Source organism: Melitaea cinxia, chromosome 16, assembly GCF_905220565.1.
Source record: "Melitaea cinxia chromosome 16, ilMelCinx1.1, whole genome shotgun sequence".
Taxonomy (NCBI): Eukaryota; Metazoa; Arthropoda; class Insecta; order Lepidoptera; family Nymphalidae; genus Melitaea; species Melitaea cinxia.
The window spans coordinates 6377886-6397594 of NC_059409.1; the positions used below are offsets into that span (position 1 = coordinate 6377886).

At 32.9% G+C, this 19709-nt stretch overlaps 1 protein-coding gene across 1 annotated transcript in view; it reads left to right on the top strand.

The window, feature by feature from the left end:
- The window catches only part of LOC123661235 (fasciclin-2), a 35065-nt gene extending 17151 nt beyond the window's left edge, over positions 1-17914 (top strand). The window contains exons 3-18 of the mRNA XM_045596222.1: positions 6470-6638; positions 8521-8681; positions 8800-8924; positions 9008-9148; positions 9237-9371; positions 9454-9761; positions 9854-9975; positions 10351-10501; positions 10772-10964; positions 11094-11368; positions 11439-11586; positions 12016-12208; positions 15477-15672; positions 16241-16306; positions 17439-17459; positions 17742-17914. Of these exons, the coding sequence (XP_045452178.1) occupies positions 6470-6638; positions 8521-8681; positions 8800-8924; positions 9008-9148; positions 9237-9371; positions 9454-9761; positions 9854-9975; positions 10351-10501; positions 10772-10964; positions 11094-11368; positions 11439-11586; positions 12016-12208; positions 15477-15672; positions 16241-16306; positions 17439-17459; positions 17742-17871 (2534 nt within the window). The 3' untranslated portion in view covers positions 17872-17914. The remainder of the gene's footprint in view (positions 1-6469; positions 6639-8520; positions 8682-8799; positions 8925-9007; positions 9149-9236; positions 9372-9453; positions 9762-9853; positions 9976-10350; positions 10502-10771; positions 10965-11093; positions 11369-11438; positions 11587-12015; positions 12209-15476; positions 15673-16240; positions 16307-17438; positions 17460-17741) is intronic.
- The last annotated feature ends 1795 nt before the right edge of the window (positions 17915-19709 follow it).

Below are 19709 nucleotides of genomic sequence, written 5' to 3' on the forward strand. Positions count from 1 at the left end.
ATAATAACTTTTTTGATAACTTCAATTAGACGAAGTTGCGGGCACAGCTAGTATATATATAAGTATGTAGTAAGTTTAACAAATTGAGATGTTGTAAGTATATCAATAAAATAGGTTTAAAATTGAATGTAATAAGCGCGTAGGTGATGACTCGTAGATTAGATTACTTGATAAAAGACGAATCATCTCGAAGAGTTGATTCCGTCAGTGATGTAATACGTTAAATTAACATTTACATACTTTCTGGTGACGACAAGAAAAGACATAATACAGCACATTTTAGTACAGGATAAAGTGTAATTACGAACAAATATGCGATCAATAGTTTATTAGAATGATTAAAGAAGTTACCATCTCCGTTGTGTACCTAATGCGGCATCATTGAAAATGCAGTTATGCATATTATAGTGGCATGTATCCGAAATAAAGATATCAGAAATGATATGCTGCAAATAACTCAAAATTTTAAAGAACTTGGAGGTTGTTATTTAATTTTGGCGTATCTTCTCTTAGAACCGGCTTAACTATTATACATGATTATAAACATTGGCATGCAACGACGACCTTATTTATTTCCTTGTATGTAACATTTGCGATGTTCCTATGGAGTGGTGTAGTCCTTATGGACTAAAGAAAAAATTAAATAAAGAAAAAAAAATGATTAAAATAATATTTTTCCTGGTTTGGTTGTAATGCCACATACATTATTTTATGTATGAATTTAAATTGATACTGAAATACTTATAACATGCGTAATTATTTATTTGGAAAAAGGCTTTATATAAAAGCGAGAAACGATAAAAAGGTTGCAATCGTTTTCGTCTATTTGCGGCCAAAAACAAAGAAATAGGCTTCCAATAGCAAAGCTCGCTCGGTATTAGCCAGTAATTAATGGTCTGCGGAGTAGACAAGGGTGAAATTGGATCAATTTGCTACCTATTCTCAAATTTTAAGGGTGCTGGAGGTCGATCGACAAACAAAACTAATTAATGCCAAACGTAGATTAGATTCAGGTAATCGGCAGAAAATTTTCTTCTTCCCACCCCTGTACAGACATATACGCGTGGGTTCAATAGCAGGCGCGCAAGGTGAATTGTTTTTTGCGAAATTCAACAAAAATTTATAGCACCCCTGGGACAGTATAAATTTCAAACGCAATAAAGCGGTCTAAAATGTTCGTCGTAAAAATTCTCCGAGTACAGCACATATTGAGTGATCTCCAGTTTAAGAAGACGCGATGAAAAGGCTGACCCTCGTATTTAGCTATTGTTTTAAGATTCCACTTCGTTACGCCCCTGTACTCAGCGAGTTTTTAGATAGGGCTTTTAATGTATTTTTTACGGAGGACCCTTGCGCTTAACTGATAATGAAGGCGAGGGAGTTTCGGATACCCGTGATACCCGTACGTAGTGAAACTGTAAAAGAGAAAATTTATTGTTACTGCTGAAGCGGTTCTCATTTCACGTAATAGCGTCGTTAATGGTGATCCTAAATACTTAAACACTTGGTTTAAAGAATTGCTAACACACTGACCACAGTAAATTATGTTGATAGCTAAGTTTACAAAAGATTAAAGATGTTAAGTAACTATTTTCGACTACACAAAACATAAGAAAGTAAGAGACTTAATGATATGTCGAAAATAAAACACTGAAAAAGTATTAATGAAGTCGACCGAAGTTAAATTTTAAGAAATATACATAATGTATTATGAAAATTGTCAATTCTATCTATTGTTATAAAGTTTTTTGCAACATACAAGAGGCAGACTGTTCTGAACAAACTTAAATAAGTACTTACACAAAATTATTATCGACAAACAAAGAAACGATTAGTAGTAGTACTGGCAACGATTAGTACTACTATTTGCTGTATACATATTTATGATTATATGAATAGTAAACATTCCCATGCTTCTCATCTACACGTCTCAACATTCACCATTCACTTGTTAAATTCCACAGCATTAGTAAAGCATGAAAGTAAAACAAATAAAATCGCCTTCCCATAAATTTAGGTAACACTAAGTATAAGGTAACATTTTATAGTAACAACATAGGTTCTTATCAAGCAAGTTATTCGAAAACACTGCACAAAGATCTCGCTATTAAATTAAACGTCTGGGGCCATGAGTCATTGCTAGAAGGAATTTCTAACTCCCCCGCAAACAGTCCGCAACAATAATTTATCTCATTTCCCTCAACCTTTGCCCATTTACTACGGTTGATATTGAAGTCAAAGAGAATGAACTTAGATTTAGGATATTATATTTTGTGACTCAGTAAACTGAATAAAAATAGGGTATTGCAGTATTTATGATGCGTTTTAACTTGTTTATCAATAATTTAATTTATTTTATAAAGTGCTTGTTTTAAACATGTTTTACCTTTTTATTATTAATTAAATAACAATTTGTAGTGGTATGGAGATATATTTCAAAATACTCACATTTAGAAAGTATATGTATATGGAGTCTATAACGTAGCAAGTTAATATCACAGCGTTAACTTCTAAAGCCTTACAAACAGAATAAGATTTGTAAAATAAGAGCGTATTCATTCTCTCTGGATTACGTGCTTTCCACCTTTGTGCTCTAATCCAAGTTTAAGCGATAATACAACAGAATTCTTGTTTTCATCTGAAAAGACGAGCCTCTGTTGTAGGCGGTCCCCCGGGCGACAGAAAGTTAGGGGAAGGTAGGCTTAATTGGGAAATAATACCGGAGTAATTAATCACAACGCCCTACGGATAACGTCGAGAATGTGCTAGAGATAAGTAAAAAATAATAATAATCGAAGATAGATAGATATATTTAAAGGAATATTAAAAAATCCATAGCATTAAAAACACATTTAAATAAAACATAAAGTAACGTTATCTGAGTGTTATTATCGAAAAATAAATAATTAACAATGAACAATGAAAAATAGTTGAGTTGATTCTTGTGCAATCACAGATTTAAACTTTTGAATTCACAAGTTTTAAATTCTTTTATGCTTGTGAAACACTAACAATTATCTCAGTCTGTCTTAATACTGGTGCAATATGGTACGCAATTAAATCGTAAAAGACCGAGCGATAACTAATTTGACTATACGATTTCATAATGGGCACATTATCTTTGGTAAACCTCATTACATTTAATCTGTATTAGATAGGTATCTAAAAACACATTAAAAATCGACGCGTTTTCGGAAGAACTAAGCACACATACAATCAGCGAATATAGCTCGTTTGTTATACATGTTGTTTTATTTATATTAAATGTGCACAAGTAAAAACACGCTTATTTTTTTGGTTTTGTTTGTGTGAGAGATGAAACAAATAAGGATTTTTAAAGATTTTTGCGTTCTGTAAGATATGTTTATTCTCACAAAACACAATCATATAGATAAGTGACGTGCACAATTTTCACATACTACTTTCTACACATACCACAATTTCAATTCCCTAGTGCCTAGGACCGTATGTAATTTCCACAGGGGTGTAAGTCACAAAGGTCTCCGGCAGACCTGAAACTGTTTCGGTTCATTTCACCGGCGTACGATTGGCTTATTGTAAGGTTAAAGGTGGATTGAGAAAACTTTTTCTTGAAAATAGAGGGATTACTTACAAGCTAGCTTTCATTTCAAATACCCTTACTACAATTTGTAGTGTTGTTTAGTCAAATCATTTTTAGGAGTGAGTATACTTTTTGCGTGACATTTTTTTAAATTAATTCTACTTTTTTACCGTGGCATCGTACTGCCACCATTGAGTCTTCTAAAGTCTTATATCTAAACATTATGACGTCAATGATCGAACCGCATCTGAGATCAGTCAGGTCATTGGTAAACCATTGTAATTGCAAATCGTTCTCCAATCTATTTAGTTTGTTACGTTTGCTTAATGGAGAAATAGATACAAATGTAGGTTTATTCAAAAGATAACAATTGCGTTTATTTCGTATCTGCTATTAAATATCCTGAAAACTTTTTTAAATTACAAATGAATACTGAAAAATAGCAACCTTATACCTTGTGTCAAATATAATGGGATATAGTGGTTATTTGATGTAATTATGACGTGTTACCGTTATCATAAAATCAACGGTAAAATGTGGATACAAAAATCGCGTACCTTATTCTTTATACCCTTAACTAATTAAAACCGCAAACAAAATCGTCTATTTGCCAGACTGTCACTATTATTAATGGACTAAAAGGCCTTGTTAGGATCCAGAATAAACGTAATTGGTAATTCAAAACCGAGCGGGGTTCACCCAATGATGGTTTCGTTATGAAGCACACAAATTTTCAACAAACCCTTTAATCCTCTGCTTACTTATTTCAATTGTACACTGGGTGACTTCAATCTAACATAAATTTTATTACTTTAAGAATAGGAACTAAAATGCGATCGTTACTTAACAATGAATGTGGTCCTACCCCCATTCATAAAATTGTCCACAGTCTCCCCAATCTCCCCTCAAAGAATGTAATTTTGGTTGTGTGCATGAATAGACTTCGTTGTAAACTGTTTATGAAGGTAGATTATTTTATTGTGATTAGATCTTTAGAAAAAAGCAGAGAAAATTACATATATCTTACAACTTTTGTATACATATTAAAAACAGAGCAGTGTATGTAAATGTATCTAAATTCCAGTAAGGTTTTATGAGAAAAAGATAGCTCAAGGTTACTTAGAAGAATATATACAAAAAATTTAGAATTTTACTCAAACAATATCGTTATTTTACTGAAATTATGTACTTTAAGAGAAATCAAGAGTTGTAGACGTTTGTAGACAGTACTTTTCTCTATAAAACGTACGTTTCGTATAAAATGCAACGAGCGCAGTTTGTTGGGAAAACTCAGGAATAAGGGAGGGTCGCGGTACGCACACTGCATACCTAAAAAGCTGTAAAAAATTCCACGTGTTTTCATAGAATGAAACGATATCGCAGACCACTACGTTTCACACCTTGGCACTTATGTATGTAGCAATAAGGCTTATTTCGATGAATAAGGTAGGGAGGTGTATCGGCTTATATTTGAGTTGTATGACGTGCGTGTGTTATATCAGAACAAAAACCATCCTCCATACTAATATATTGTATCATAACTCGTGCGTATAAATGTGACGAACATGATTTTCGTTGCAAAATCTCTTTGTTTGTTTTGAAAAGTAGAACTTGAACTTCTATAACTTTTATCTACATCAATGAGACACAAATCTAAACAAAAAATATACGGTTTATTTAACTGAGTTCGATTATAGTAACCTAACCTTTCCCAATGAAACAGATTTTTATTGTATTAGCTACACATGTGTATATTCATTAACAGAATATAATGCTTGTTAGTGTTGTTAAGCTTATGTGACTTGAAAATTTCACTAATAAGCAGAAACTCGTCGAGCTCTCGCCGCGAACTCGAGGAGGCTCAACTTATGTTCCGAACTCTATTGATCTGGTAGGCATCGTATAAGAAGTTTTGCGGGAGGAAAGAAAATTTATAAGCAATATTGTGAAACTACAACACTACGAATGCTTGTTTTCTGAACATTTTAATGCACAGTTTTATTTTAAGAAATGAATACTGGAGTGGAACAAGTTTCGATTGGAAATCGCGCTAATAAATTTATCAACTATGTTATTTATTTTTAAACAAAACGAAGTTTTTAAGTACAATAGAAAGGTTTTTGACTTCTAGGTCGTTTATTTGTTTGAGAATAAAAAAAATATATATACCGTTTGAACATGTATTTATTCATTTAATTCTGTCCAAAATTGTGTTAAATTTATATAAGTTTTTAAAGTTTGTATAATATGACTTAGACTTGCCATTCAAGCAACAACTTATTTTTATTCCAATTAAAATATAAAAGTAAGGATTGTGGGAATAACACAATGAGTGTTTTCAATGCCATAATGTTATCTTAACACGCAAATCATGACATAGCTCCCACTCATAGAAAGTCAGCAAAGTATATGCGCTATTTTACTGTCATATATAAGTAATAAATCTTACGTTGACACCACAAGAGCCAATAAGGATATTGAGGATAGAGAGAAATTAGATGTTTCATTGAAAACATGTTTTTTTCTTTAAATTCTTTCTGTATGATTATTTTAACAGTTTTTTCTCTCATATAAATAAAACGGAATAAAGTTACTTTATCGTTAGACTTAAATGGTTTTTATAAGTTTAAATTTAGTCTTAGCCCTGAGTAATGTGTAAGAATAATAAATATAGACTTACAAAATACAAATCTTCGTCACGTGCCTTAGAATAAATTGCGGTAAAGTTAATTAAACATTTCGGGCTTCTCCAGCTGCTTTACTTTGTTCCAATGGAATCAAACATTTTACGAGAACTTTCTTAACATTATGGCTCATTTATTTCACCGTTTATTAAGAACTTAAAATAAGCTTTGTCTGGTTTTCTACAGATACTGTTGATAGGTGTATGTTAATATTTTAATTTCCTTACAGGATGTTCGTCACAGTCGCTGATAATATTTCCTAACCAAAAGCAACAAACAGTGGCTGTTGGCAAATCTGTGGTGCTAACTTGTCAAGCGGACGCACCAGACCCGGCACTTGTTACGCAGCCTCAGTGGCGTGACCCTAAGGGACTTATTATAAGGGAGGCAGCGTGAGTATTTTGTTCTGATGTAAATATTTGAGTAGAGTTCTTATGATAATGTTTCTCTATATATATAAATCAAATTGAATTGCCTGTGATTTCAAAAAAACTGTCTATTTTCAACTGCATATTATAGTTAGTTGCATGATACTAAAACACAAACAACAGTTTTAAATTTTTTATCTGTCTGTCTCTCTTTCTATTTATTCGGGCTGATTTCCGAAAAGGCTGAGCTGATTTTTATGGAACTTCTTGAACTTGATTTAAGTAATTAAAAATGAGTAAATATTTAATTCAGTATTTGTGGAGGTTCTAACCCTTAAAAGGGTAAATAAATAGGTGTATAAATAGGTGTTAACGTTTTCTATGGAAAGTCTATTATTTTTGTAGTGAGAAATAATTAAATTTATTAATGTATACAATGTATGTTTGGTCTACTGATTACATACGTATTTCGTGCGTTTGTGAATTTCTACCCTTACAGGGGTGAAATAAGGGATGAAAATTTGTGAAGGAATTTGCCACTTTTGTTGTTACAGGCATAAAACTTTATTTTAGGGATCTGTTAATAAAAATAAATAAATACATGTATCTGCGTTTTCGAGAATTCAACCCTTAAAGGGTGTGAATTGAAGATTTTATAAAAGTCCGTTTGATTGTTTTAATATTAAAGATATGAATCTTGATTTTTTTCTAGCTACTGATTCAAAATTAATAAAAATGTGTTTCAAGCTTTGTAGAAATTCTGAACCCTAAGGGGGAGTATAACAAATGTTGATATAATTATGAATAATATAAGCTGATGACTACTATAGAGGTTAATTTGAAAGTGCAACCGTTTGGGAGCTAAAAGTATGAAACTTTATCCTTAGGCTTTTAATGACAAATAAATTAACACTTAGGCTAAGCGCGCACTGGCGGCCAGGCCACAGCGGCCAGTATTGCGACCAGGCCGCGAGTGTCGCGACCAGCCGCAAGCGTCGCTCCCAAGCCCAAATAAACCTCTCCGTATCAAAAGACATAACGATATAATTTGAACTCTCCGTAAAGAGTAAAACATCTATCCGCGGCGACCAGTGCGCGCACACTAGCGCACGATCGTACAATTCTTCGAATCTCGATGGCCGCGGCGGCCGGCTGGCCGCAGGTACGCCGCAATGATCTCGTTAGCCGCGGCGGCCGCTGGCCGCTCGCGGCCAAGTGCGCGCTCTATGATACGATGTACATACATTTCGCTGGCCACCGCGGCCCGGCCGCTGCGGCCAGGCCGCCAGTGCGCGCTTAGGCTAATGGGGTAAAAGATGGCTTGACGTTATGTATGAAAGTACATTTTTTCTTTAAAGTTTTATAAACCTTTATTTTTGGATTGCTTGAGATGACCACCCATGATTGTACCCACTTTTATTATTAGACCCGATATAAGTTTTCCAGTCTTAATCGAATTTAACCGGTCTTTCATATATAGCATATCAAATGAATTAGTATTCCAGCTTTTGCGAAAATTCTTAATTATAAAACAGGGGATTGGTTTTATGTCACTGAAATACCTTAAAAATAGCTGAAGTGTTTTATGATGCCTGATCGAAATTGAGCTCTGCGAGCAGTCTGGTAGTTCTAGCGCACGAAAGTCGAACCATAAACTGGTATATAAAGAGGTTATAAATTATTGTTATATAATAATTAGATACTACTTTAGTACCTCTTAGTACTTATAGTCCATGTATACGCAAGTGAAGTCACGGTCAAAAGCTAGTTAATTAGTAAAAACTCAGTTACATTATTTATTTAACACCCCTAATTGATAATTAAGAAGAACAGTCTTCGTGATTTGTCAAACTTGAAATCATATTTCAATGTTCTTTCATTAAGTGTTTTTGATTTGTTTATTTAGAGCCGGAACTAGACCAGAGATCTACACCGAACCGATGCCCGCTAAACAACTGCAATTGCTCTACATATCGTCCATCACAACCGCAATGGCTGGCAATTACACGTGCGAAGCGACCTACACAAACATGCCTCTCAGCGCGAGCGTTATCCTGGACACTTTTGGTATTTACGCACATTATCTTTGCTAACTATACGCTAATGAAATGATATATACGCAACGCTTTATTCTATAGTCTCATCATTGAAATAGTTTCACTAAAATTTACTTTTGTATTTTCAGTTGCTATAACTTGGACAAATGCAAATGAAAACCAATATGCTACAAAAGGAAAAGATTTCAAAGTAATGTGTGAAGTAACAGCAGAACCTGCGCCATCTGTTGATTGGTTTAAGGAAGGAACACCTGTAAGTGAAAAAAACATCCCTTACTGAAATTTTATTTGTTGTTTATAAACAGGTAAAAAACACTTTTAATTTTTTTTTTGTAGATTCAGACAGGTGACAGATATGTTATTCACGCAAATGGGTTGCTTATTAATAACGTTCAAGAAAGTGACGATGGAACTTACACATGTCGAGCGGTAGTTATCCAAACTGGAGAATTGGCTGAGAGAAATATTAAACTCGAGGTGCGTATTTGACTTCGTTTAAACACATATTTTAATATATTTAACTGTTTCGGTTTTTGAAATTTGCTTTATTTTATTATAATTAAAGGTTTATACTGCACCTGAAATGGAAGAACGTGAACAAAAAGTTGAAATAAGAGAAGGCGTATCTGCGGCCATTACTTGTAAAGCTAGAGGAAAACCGCCCCCTAAATATTCTTGGATAAAAGCTTCTACTCGAGAGGTAAAGCATTATTTAAAAATATTTTATTTTTATGTATTAGTAAATTTATGTTTAAATATTAACTGTTGTAAAAATCTTTTAGAACTTGGGAACTACATCTCGGTTTAGTGTAAATGAAAATACAGGACTCTTGACCTTCGATAGAGTGGAAGCAGGCGATTATGGTAAATATATCTGCAGTGCTGTAAATCAAGCAGGACACAATGAAACTGAATTAGAAGTAGAAGTTTTAGTTCCACCGAAAATATTTGAACTTTTTAATACTACATCCGCTGAAAATACCGAGGGAAGATTGGAATGTAAAGCTACGGGGCGCCCAGCTCCTCAAATGAGTTTTAGAAAACTTAGCAACAGCGAACGATTCTTGAACGGCCCTAACAACGACGGAAGGTATTTATGACATACAAAACTTAAATAATCTTAGTATATGATATCTGTTTTAAATTACATACAAACAATAAGATTCATTATTCTATTTACAGAATTACAATTGAAACTAGCAGTCACCAGACTGGAGACCAAATGCAATCTAGTGTAGTTATAACTATATCAAAATTAAACAGAACAGATGATGGATTATACGAATGTGTAGCAGAAAACGAAGGTATGACTGAAAACTAAAACAGAAATGATATATACTTAGTTTTTGTACTTAGTTTTTCATCTATAATATAAAAATGAGTCGCTGAATGTGTTGCTAAGCGCAAAACTCGAGAACGGTTGGACCGATTTCGCTAATTCTTTTTTTTAAATATTCCTTGAAGTGCGAGGATGGTTCTTACGGAGAGAAAAATTCTAAAAAAAAAAAATTAAATTTCCTGAAAAAGTCTAAAAACAACACTTTTCTATACTCCCATACAAAAGATTTGTGATAATACTTAAAAGTCAATTTGAACTTTAATACCATACGATAAAGTTTGTGTTAGGCGATACGACGTTCGCCGGGTCAGCTAGTTAGTAATACAATTTTGTATTTTAGGTGGAGAAGCACGTAAAAATGGCCATCTCACAGTTCAATTCAGACCGTCTTTCGAACATATGACCAATATTCCTATTTGGAGCTGGAATTCTCAACCTGTCAATATAAGCTGCGTTGCAGAAAGTATACCTAATGCTACCATAAAATGGAAGTGAGTACTTACACCAAGTACGGCTTGGTTAAACTACTATGTAAGAAGTGTTCGATCGAGTTAAAATAAACATATCTTGTATTTTTGCAATATTTTGCAATTTAAAAACTCTCTCGAAGTTATTAAAAATTGATACGTGATCTAATAAACTTTTTTAATCAGCCATTTGTGATTAAAATCAATCTTTTTAGTTTTAAGTCGCAAACCAGCAGAGTTAAATATTGCTTAGTATGTTACACGTATGATGTACAACGGACTGTTCTATCGCAGGTTCCACGAATATGACTTGGTTGAGTCTCCACATGTCAGGATATATGGATCAGGACCTATTAGTTATGTAACAGTGACGCCTGTTGATAGGAGCCTGTACGGTGTTTACAAATGTATTGCCACAAATACTTTAGGTGAAGCTGAACATAATATTCAGTTAAGAGAGGCGTTTCCACCAGGACCTGTTGTTCAGGTAATATATTCTTGATAATTTTAATTTTTAGAAGTAAAACATACGTAAATATATAGAAATCGTTTGATTTCCTTTAAAATAGTAGTACTAACATTAGGTTACTTATCTTCCAACTAACGATATTTTTAGGCGAGACAAGAAACAATAACGGCGACATCGGTATCATTCAATATTATTGGCCCAGCTGAAGAATTGGGTCCCCCGATATTGGCTTTCACGGCACAATACAAGGAAAATGGAAACTTTGATTGGAATCTAGCGATGAACAGAACTTGGTCTGTCAACTCACCGTATATTGTTGAAAATTTGAGGCCGATGTTCACATACGACTTTAGATTTGCGGCTGTCAACCAAGTCGGAGTCGGAAGCTGGGGAGCACCTGTAACTGTAGTCATGCCAAGAAGGTAAAGCAGTGACGGATTAGTTAAAAAATTTCTGTATAAGGAACTCTTTTTTAATCGTTTTGCTTTGTAGATCACCACCGGAACAACCTAAGTGGCGGTTAAATATAAGCTCCGAGTCTCTTATTCATGGAAGGTATGCAGACAAGTACGAATTACAATGGAGAGTGCCGGCACATAACGGGGAGCCTATCGATATGTACGAAGTTAGCTATTGCCCAGTAAGTCTTTTTTCTTAATTTTTTGTACGACTATGTCAGCAAACAAGTGTACGGCACACCTGATAGTAAACGGTTACAGTAGCCTATAGACGCTTGTAATACCAGAAAGGTTGAAAGTACGTTGCCGTCCCTACCCCCGACCCTTCCCAAGAGTTCTGACCAACTTACCCACCACAGGAACATAACACTACTTGAAAGCAGTAATTATTTAGCAGTGATCTTCTGTATGGTTGAGGTCCTTCCCAGTCGGACTGCTCCAGATTTTTGGCAGTATACACCCTGCTGTGCTGTACCTTAATGAAAATTTTACATTATGATCATAAATTTAGAGTACCATCTAAACATAATTGTAAGATAATAGAAAAATATATTTTCTGTAATTTATTTTTATCAATAATAAATTATCTAATAATCACACACTATTCACAGGTATTGAAAGTTAGCGGAGAATGGCGCGTATCTGCCGAATCAGATTGTGTAACTGAAGAGTTGAAATCCTACGAAGCTATTAATTACGAAGTTCGCGGCTTACACCCGGACACCAGATACCGAATGCACGTCCGCGCTCACAACGTCCTCGGATACTCGTTGCCCGCCCAACTCTACGTCCAAACCGCTCTCGGTGAGTACCAAGACAATAACGAGATCCCACTCCGCGCTGGCTTCTACGACGTTTACACGGCCGACCCTCATACTTCCACAGCGTACCACACAGTTTCTTCTATTTTGGTTCTGCTTTCGTCCATTCTCGTGCGTTCCATTTTGTGAAGTGTCATTACAGTGTCATTTAACGTTTTAGTTGCTACATTTTATACCTAATCTACTTTAAACATTTTCCTGGCTACGATTTAAACATCATTATTTCGTAATTATGTTTTATCATCTTTAGTTTTAGGCTAACCAATTATTGTGATCTAAACCGTACTGTAGATCATCATATTTTCACAATGTAATTATTAATTATTTGCACTATTGTTTTATTCTTGTAACATTTATTTTCATAACTCGTTCTGTTCGTTTATCATTTGAGCTTGTTTCATGTAAATCGCTTTGCAGATATTACTTTACTTAATATGTTTAATAACATCTATTAATTAAAATAATGTTATTTTATAAATAAAAGGACATTTTTTGTTTTTCGATTTTAAGCATATTTGTATATGCTATTGTATTGTGTTTTTTTTTTGTTTTTGTATGATTTTTATTTAGTTTTGATCGACACATATAGATTTTGCTATAAAACCTCAAAGTTATGGAATCTTGCCCTAAATATAATTTACGAGTTTTTTGTTAATAATGCTACTACGTCATTTATATACATTATCTGCTCCGTCTTTTACTTGCGATTCTTTTATTTGATTCACTATAATAAATTGACGTAATGGCGTTACAGTTTTAAAGCAGAATAATGTAAAATATAATGAGTAGGTTTTTTAAAAAGCTTTACTGCATGTGTTTTTTTTTTGTAACTTGAATTTACCTACCAATACCCTAATCGCACTTCTGTAGTTTTAAAGGATCGTATAATTTCGTTAAGATTATTTAGTTTTAATGGTAAGTTTTACTAAATTGGTATTAAAATACCTTTGGGCTTTTATACCGCAGTAGATACGAGTTTTTAAATTTATTATTTTGCATTCTATTATAAATATTTATGTAAGTAAATATTTTTTAGGTAATCCAAGTGGAAGTACTTTCCAATGGGCTCACACTAAAACGGACATCTTTATTACGCTACTTTTAATATATATCTTTATATAAAATATCATACTTGTAATATTAATCAATTAAAATATTAATAAGTCCAAAGACGACTGTTATTTAGGAATTTTATGTGATACAATTTGTTGTTGTGTAAATAGTTTTAACATCACATCTAAATAAAAAAAGTCATCATAAAATGATATAAACAATGAAATCCTAATTAATTTATAAAATTACTAAAATTTATTAATTAGTGTAGTGTTGAAGACAATGAGGATGTTACATTTAAAATATAGATAGTAGATAGCTAATTGGCGAATGAATTACACTGCCAGACTGTAAGGAAGAGAAATTCGTTTCAATATAAAAATAATGAAATTTCTCAATATAGAAATAAGAAATTTGTGTAAGAATTTTTGATGGCTATTTTATTCGTTTAGTAAAATCTTTCTAAATGCATTGATGTGAAGCAAGAGATATCGTCCAGTGAAGTTAAGCGGGAAGAGGATGGCCGATAGTGTTATAGCGCTGAGCTGTTAAAAAATTAGAATTAAGTGTAGTTAGGAGGAAAGTTTTATGTGTCAAATTGGAATTGTGACGTGTCGGATGGATATTGACCAATGTGAACAAAATAAATATTTAAAAAAATATTAGAAGAACTTGTGATTTCAATGATGAATTTATTGAAGCTGGTTGATAAATTTGACAAAATAAATATTTAGACTCGTTTTAAACAAAAAAAAAAATTGTATCAAAATATCGATCAGTTTCAATTGCCTTAACCTTTTTTTCTAAAAATTACGATAGCCTGTAGCATAATACAATTTTTATTGGATACATTTGTTTAACTCTGTAAATAAATTTCCTTAAAAGAAAGCTGTCAAGATGCTTATCAAGAAATCCATATAACCCCTTTTGAATGTTGATTTGAAGTGTGTTTGTGTCGCCCTGATCCAATTATGGGTAAATATTTTTTATAATAATAATCTTACATAGTTAATCCTGCTATTTCCTCTGGAATGTACTAATTATTGTACTGCATGATCTTCTCGATGCTAGATTTGTGTACACCCTTTCAATATTAATCAAACTAAAAACCATTGGCATGGTCACTTTTTATAAACAAAAATAAAAATGTACGAGCGAGCTGCGAATTATTATAATAATCCATTCCATTAGATGTCCCCTTATTTTATCATAGTAGTTAAAATGTTTAGTATACGGTAGTGATGGTATGTGATTACATAATTTATTCAAAGCATGAAACATAACGTGGTAAAAGTCAAATATGGTGACGAATGTTACTTTTATAAAAGTATTTTTATTTTTATAGCAGGTTTACGGAAAGTCTTAAATTACTTTTAAGTAGCGCTAATTAATAATATTTGTAGTTTGAATGTTTTATTTCTCTTTACTTTAGAAGGTTGATCCTATTTTTCAAACTACAAGTACAAACCCAACATTACGCCTTATAGTAAAGGATCTCGAATTATGTATACGGTGATGGTTCTTAGATGTCCATCGATTTTTACTTTAAAGTATGTTTTTGGTTATTTTACTATACCTTACTAGATATCAATATCCGCTTATTGTTATAGATTCAGAAGTTTTGTCATGGGGTTTGAAAATTTATGTTTCGTCAATTCGAGTTATTTGGAATGTTTGCATCTTGACAACTTTTCTTTCTTTCTCTTATTCATAACTTTAAGATTTGCGTTTATGCATCATTACTGTCGCTACAAATATTTTTTGTCGTTTCATTTTTCATTCAAACCCCATTTCATTCAGATGGAGGGCTTTCATGGTTAAAAGTATATGAGTATTATGCAGTTGTTCTTATGTTTCGAAAAATATATTTTGGTGATTGGGTGCACGATTTCTTGATTTGAAAGCACTCCTGTCTCACCAAAATTGATTGTAATAAATGTCTACCTTCTTCTACATTGTTCCTGTTAATTCTAACTGCACAAGCACTTGCAGCTACGCATTTGTTACAATCTGTTTCATTTCACATTATATTAAGCTTCTTTATGATGCATAAAACTAACTTACTAAGAGCAGTAAATAAGTTAAAAATATCAGATTTTAATATTTGTCTAGACCTTACAGAAATGTATCTTAATTTACTGCTCTTATTTCTACTTTTATTTATTGTACAAATTCCAAAATTATATTTATTTCGACAGGAGTGGAACGGTCTGGCTTTGCTCCACCACAACTATTATCAAGCGGCGCCATCATTGGATTAGCGTTGGCTGGAGTGTTGATATGTCTCATAGTTGTGGACCTACTTCTTCTGTGCTTCAGACGGCAAGGCGTCATAGCGATGATTTGCGGCAAACGGGTCAAGAAGCACAGCGACGACGAAGCTAAACTGGGAAGGTAATATAAATCTCTAGTATATAATATTCTTTAATTATTTCTTAGTATCTAAAATCAATCAATGTTACACATATAAATTTTGAATTGTTATCATTTTGCACTTCATCGACATATATTGTTCCTACACCGTCCGATCCTGTCCTCTCGGTCATTGCCAGTGTAGTATCGATGAGAGATGTTTCTGCCCGATAGTCTTCTTTTTTTCTTTATTTAAGGCCTTTTAGTCCCGATCCACATTACAGCGCCGATCTCTCGGTCCGATCTCGATCCGGTAAATTATTTTTAAACGAGAAACAATGAGTGTATTTCATACTATCCCTAACAGTCAAGTTTCGATCAAATCACACCCAGCAGCGATCCGTCTATTGTTTTTTGTTTTACCGGATCGAGATCGGACCGAGAACGAGCTGAGATCGACACTAATGTGGATCGGACATAAGGACTACGCCACTGTATCGGAACACCACACATGTCATACAAGAAAGCTAATGAAGTCGTCGTCGCATACCAATGTTTACAATGTTGTACGTAGTCTGTACGGTTGGCGCTTCCCGCTCCCTTATTGCAGCACGCGGCGCGCGCCGCCCTCTCCCGCGCCGCTGCCGCCGCCCGTCAAGCTCGCGCCGACTCCGACGTAAGGCAACACACGAACACGATTTCGATCGCTTACTTTCGAAATGTTATACAATGTTTTTATCGGTTTTTTAGATGTTGTTTTCTAAACTTTACGCGAATTGCACTCGTTATGGTCACGGGACCATGTCCATGATTGCTGTAAAGTCTGAAACGTCGAGCATCTAAAAATCTTAATAAAACCGCGATAAAATCCGAAACGGTTGTTTCATTATAACGATTTTATAGGAATTTGATGCACTATATCGAGAGGTTAATAATTTTGAATGATCAGATATTTTTGTTTTACACTTCTCAATTAAGTAAGTAGCGTTTGTTTACAAAGTTTGACGGCGTATTGTACTGTGTTTTTGTTTAACTACTAGTGTATTAATATTTTAAAATTTTAGATAGAATTACAGTAATCGTTTTTTAGAAGTAATGATACAAAATGGGTTTTATGAAAATGAACTGACTTAAAATAACACGAGATAAGTTAATACGTACGAATATCTTTAAAACCAATAAAAACTTGGAAAGACTTTTCGAAAGTCAGCATTCGATAATCCTGCATGCTTTGTGTGTGCGGACGCTAAGGTCTGGCTCTTGTGAGGAGAATATGACAAATTCTTCGAAGAAAGTAACGGGTTTGAATAAAGCTTCCGTAGGAGCAATCAATGTATGCTTTTCGCTGGGGCCGACCGTTTGTAAATATTGAGATTGGTCACAGTTAAGCTTAGCGTTAAGCCTTTGTAAATATGCCAGTGATCGTTTTAAAATAGAGCATTAGTCTTTTATATTGTAAATTTCGTAAAATATATTATCTAACTTGAAGTTGCAAATTATTCAATCTTTAGTTATCTTAAAAATATAAAATGCCGGGATTTTAATCATTCGGTGCCATATTGAAAATTTAGAATTTGAATCTGGAACATCTCTTATTTGTTTTTATGTCGCCAGTTTCTTTTCGACGTCATTTAGTTCAAACATTCTTTACCGAATTTTCTTATTATCCCATAATTACATTTTTATTTTATCCCGTTTAATTGATGTATATTGTTTTCATGTTTTATACTAATCTAGATAAAATGCACGTTTACTAACAAATTATATTTATTGTCTCCTTCACGCTGCCTCATCCCGGCCACTTGTAGTTATATCCCAACTACGCCAGTGTAAGACATACATATCATTATATGCACTATTTAAGCGGAAATGACGCTCTATATTTTTATTCCAACATTGTAATGGCTTGTTCAAACTATGCTATATTTATGAAGCTTGTTTTTGATATTCTGTTGCACTTTGCATCTAGATTGAAGTGTTGCTATTTTAGTTATATTTTAATAATAATATAGTTTTAATCGGTTTTTTATCACAGGTGATTGATGTGCATATGTAAATATGTATATATCTATTTTTTTTATTACAAAAATAAAAATTATTATTTTTCGCAGGGATGAAAAGGAACCTCTTAAAGAGACTGGAGATGATGCTCTAAAGAGAAATTCTTCAGTCGAGTTCGACGGACGTAGGGTATACGCGACTAGCGGAGGAACCATTATTGGTAAAAACTCTGCCGTTTAAAACTTTAACAAAACGATCGATTTATTCGAATTCGTGGAACGATCAAATATAATTCGAATGAATATTTTTTACGATTGAAATAATATTACGAGTATAAAAGCTTGTGTATTTGTGATACGCGCGATCAGTATTCGTAATTGCCAAAAGACGAATTATATCGTTTACTAATTAAGAGCATAATCAGCTTTACTGCCTCAATATTAGAGATTGAAATCCGGTTCCCATATTAAAAATCATTCGTTTTACGAACCGCTCGATTACAGTAGGTTGGTTCGTTTGTCATTCATTATAAAACGATTCGTTTATTAAATATAGAAGCGAGGCTTAAATTAATATAATTTTCTATTATATATAAGATTACATGAGATTTTTAATAGAAATTGTAATAAATCCGCGCTAATGTAACTTTATAAGTATCACTTCTTTAGAAATTTCACACTGATACTGTCTCTATTATGTAAACAATAAAAAATATAAGCACATACATATGTCTGCTTCGTAAGGTACAACTCGTGCCTTCTAGAGATTCCTGTCATGAGGGTATTTATAGAATAGTTTAGATTGTACATAAATATTTTGTACTTTATATTATTGAGATGTCACAATTTTCCTAATTGATATAACTTACAATATTGTGTATGTTTTCTGGGGTGAGCATACTGACCAGTAGTAGCGACACGATCTTAACTAAAGCCTAGCTCCTATATTCGAATAATGATTTGTTTTATTAACAAACTGTTATGAACAAGACGTTTTCTAAATTTAAAAGTTTGTAATACGAATCGTTATTTGATTTAAAGAAACCAGACCGACAGAATAATTATGTCATTCTAATCAAGGGTATAGTTACTGCTATATCTACCGTATTTATACCAAAATCCTAAGCTAGCTTTTGAAATAATTACTAAATGCTATTGAAAACAAATACGCGAACTTCTATTAGTACATATAAGAGTTTTTATTAGTAAATTACGCAACTCTCTGGGTTTAACCATAGGTCAGTAAATAGTTGAGGCCCCAAAATAATCTCATACACACCTGTTGCTTATAACCTTTTTTTATCAAACTGTCATTAGTTATCTACTGGCCAGTATGTTGTTTCATATTTGATATTCGAAATAGTTTATGATATCAATATTATTAGGCATTTAAAGTAGTTTTTATATTTTTAGTTATTTTTAATTATTAAATACCTGAGGAAGTAAGATCGTGATTTTTTATAAAAATCCTTTTTTTTTTAATTTATAGCACTGAGTATGAGACGCACCGACGTTGATGTATTTTAATATGATGTAAATAAGTAATTTATAAAGTTGTAAATATATTTTTTACGTTTATGTACTCTAGATGTTAAGCGCAAATGTTTGCATTTGTTAGGAATACATGCTTTCACTAATTAAATTGGTATTTTATATAACAAGATCTCTATTTACTATTCATCTTTTCTAAATGTTAAAATATAAACTTTAGGTTATCGACATTAACGTGAAATCGTGGGTAATTTTTCAATAACTTTTTTGTGTCCCTATAGTATTAAAACCAGTCGCGAGTGATAAAGCATTTTTGATATAGGTAATAATAGTTATTATGGTTTTTAAAATCAAAACTTAATCCCTTTCCAACACTAAAACTGGATATATGTTATTATTTGCCAATTGAAATACTAGTGACTAATATTAGATTAAGCTGTATCTTGTCACTTTGATAACAAAATCATCATTATTGTCATGTATAATAATATCGATAATTTCTACACAACTAGATTTAGATAATGCTTATTTTAACTGTATAATCTTTCTAAATCGGGTAATTAATTTAATTTTAATTTTTAACATTTT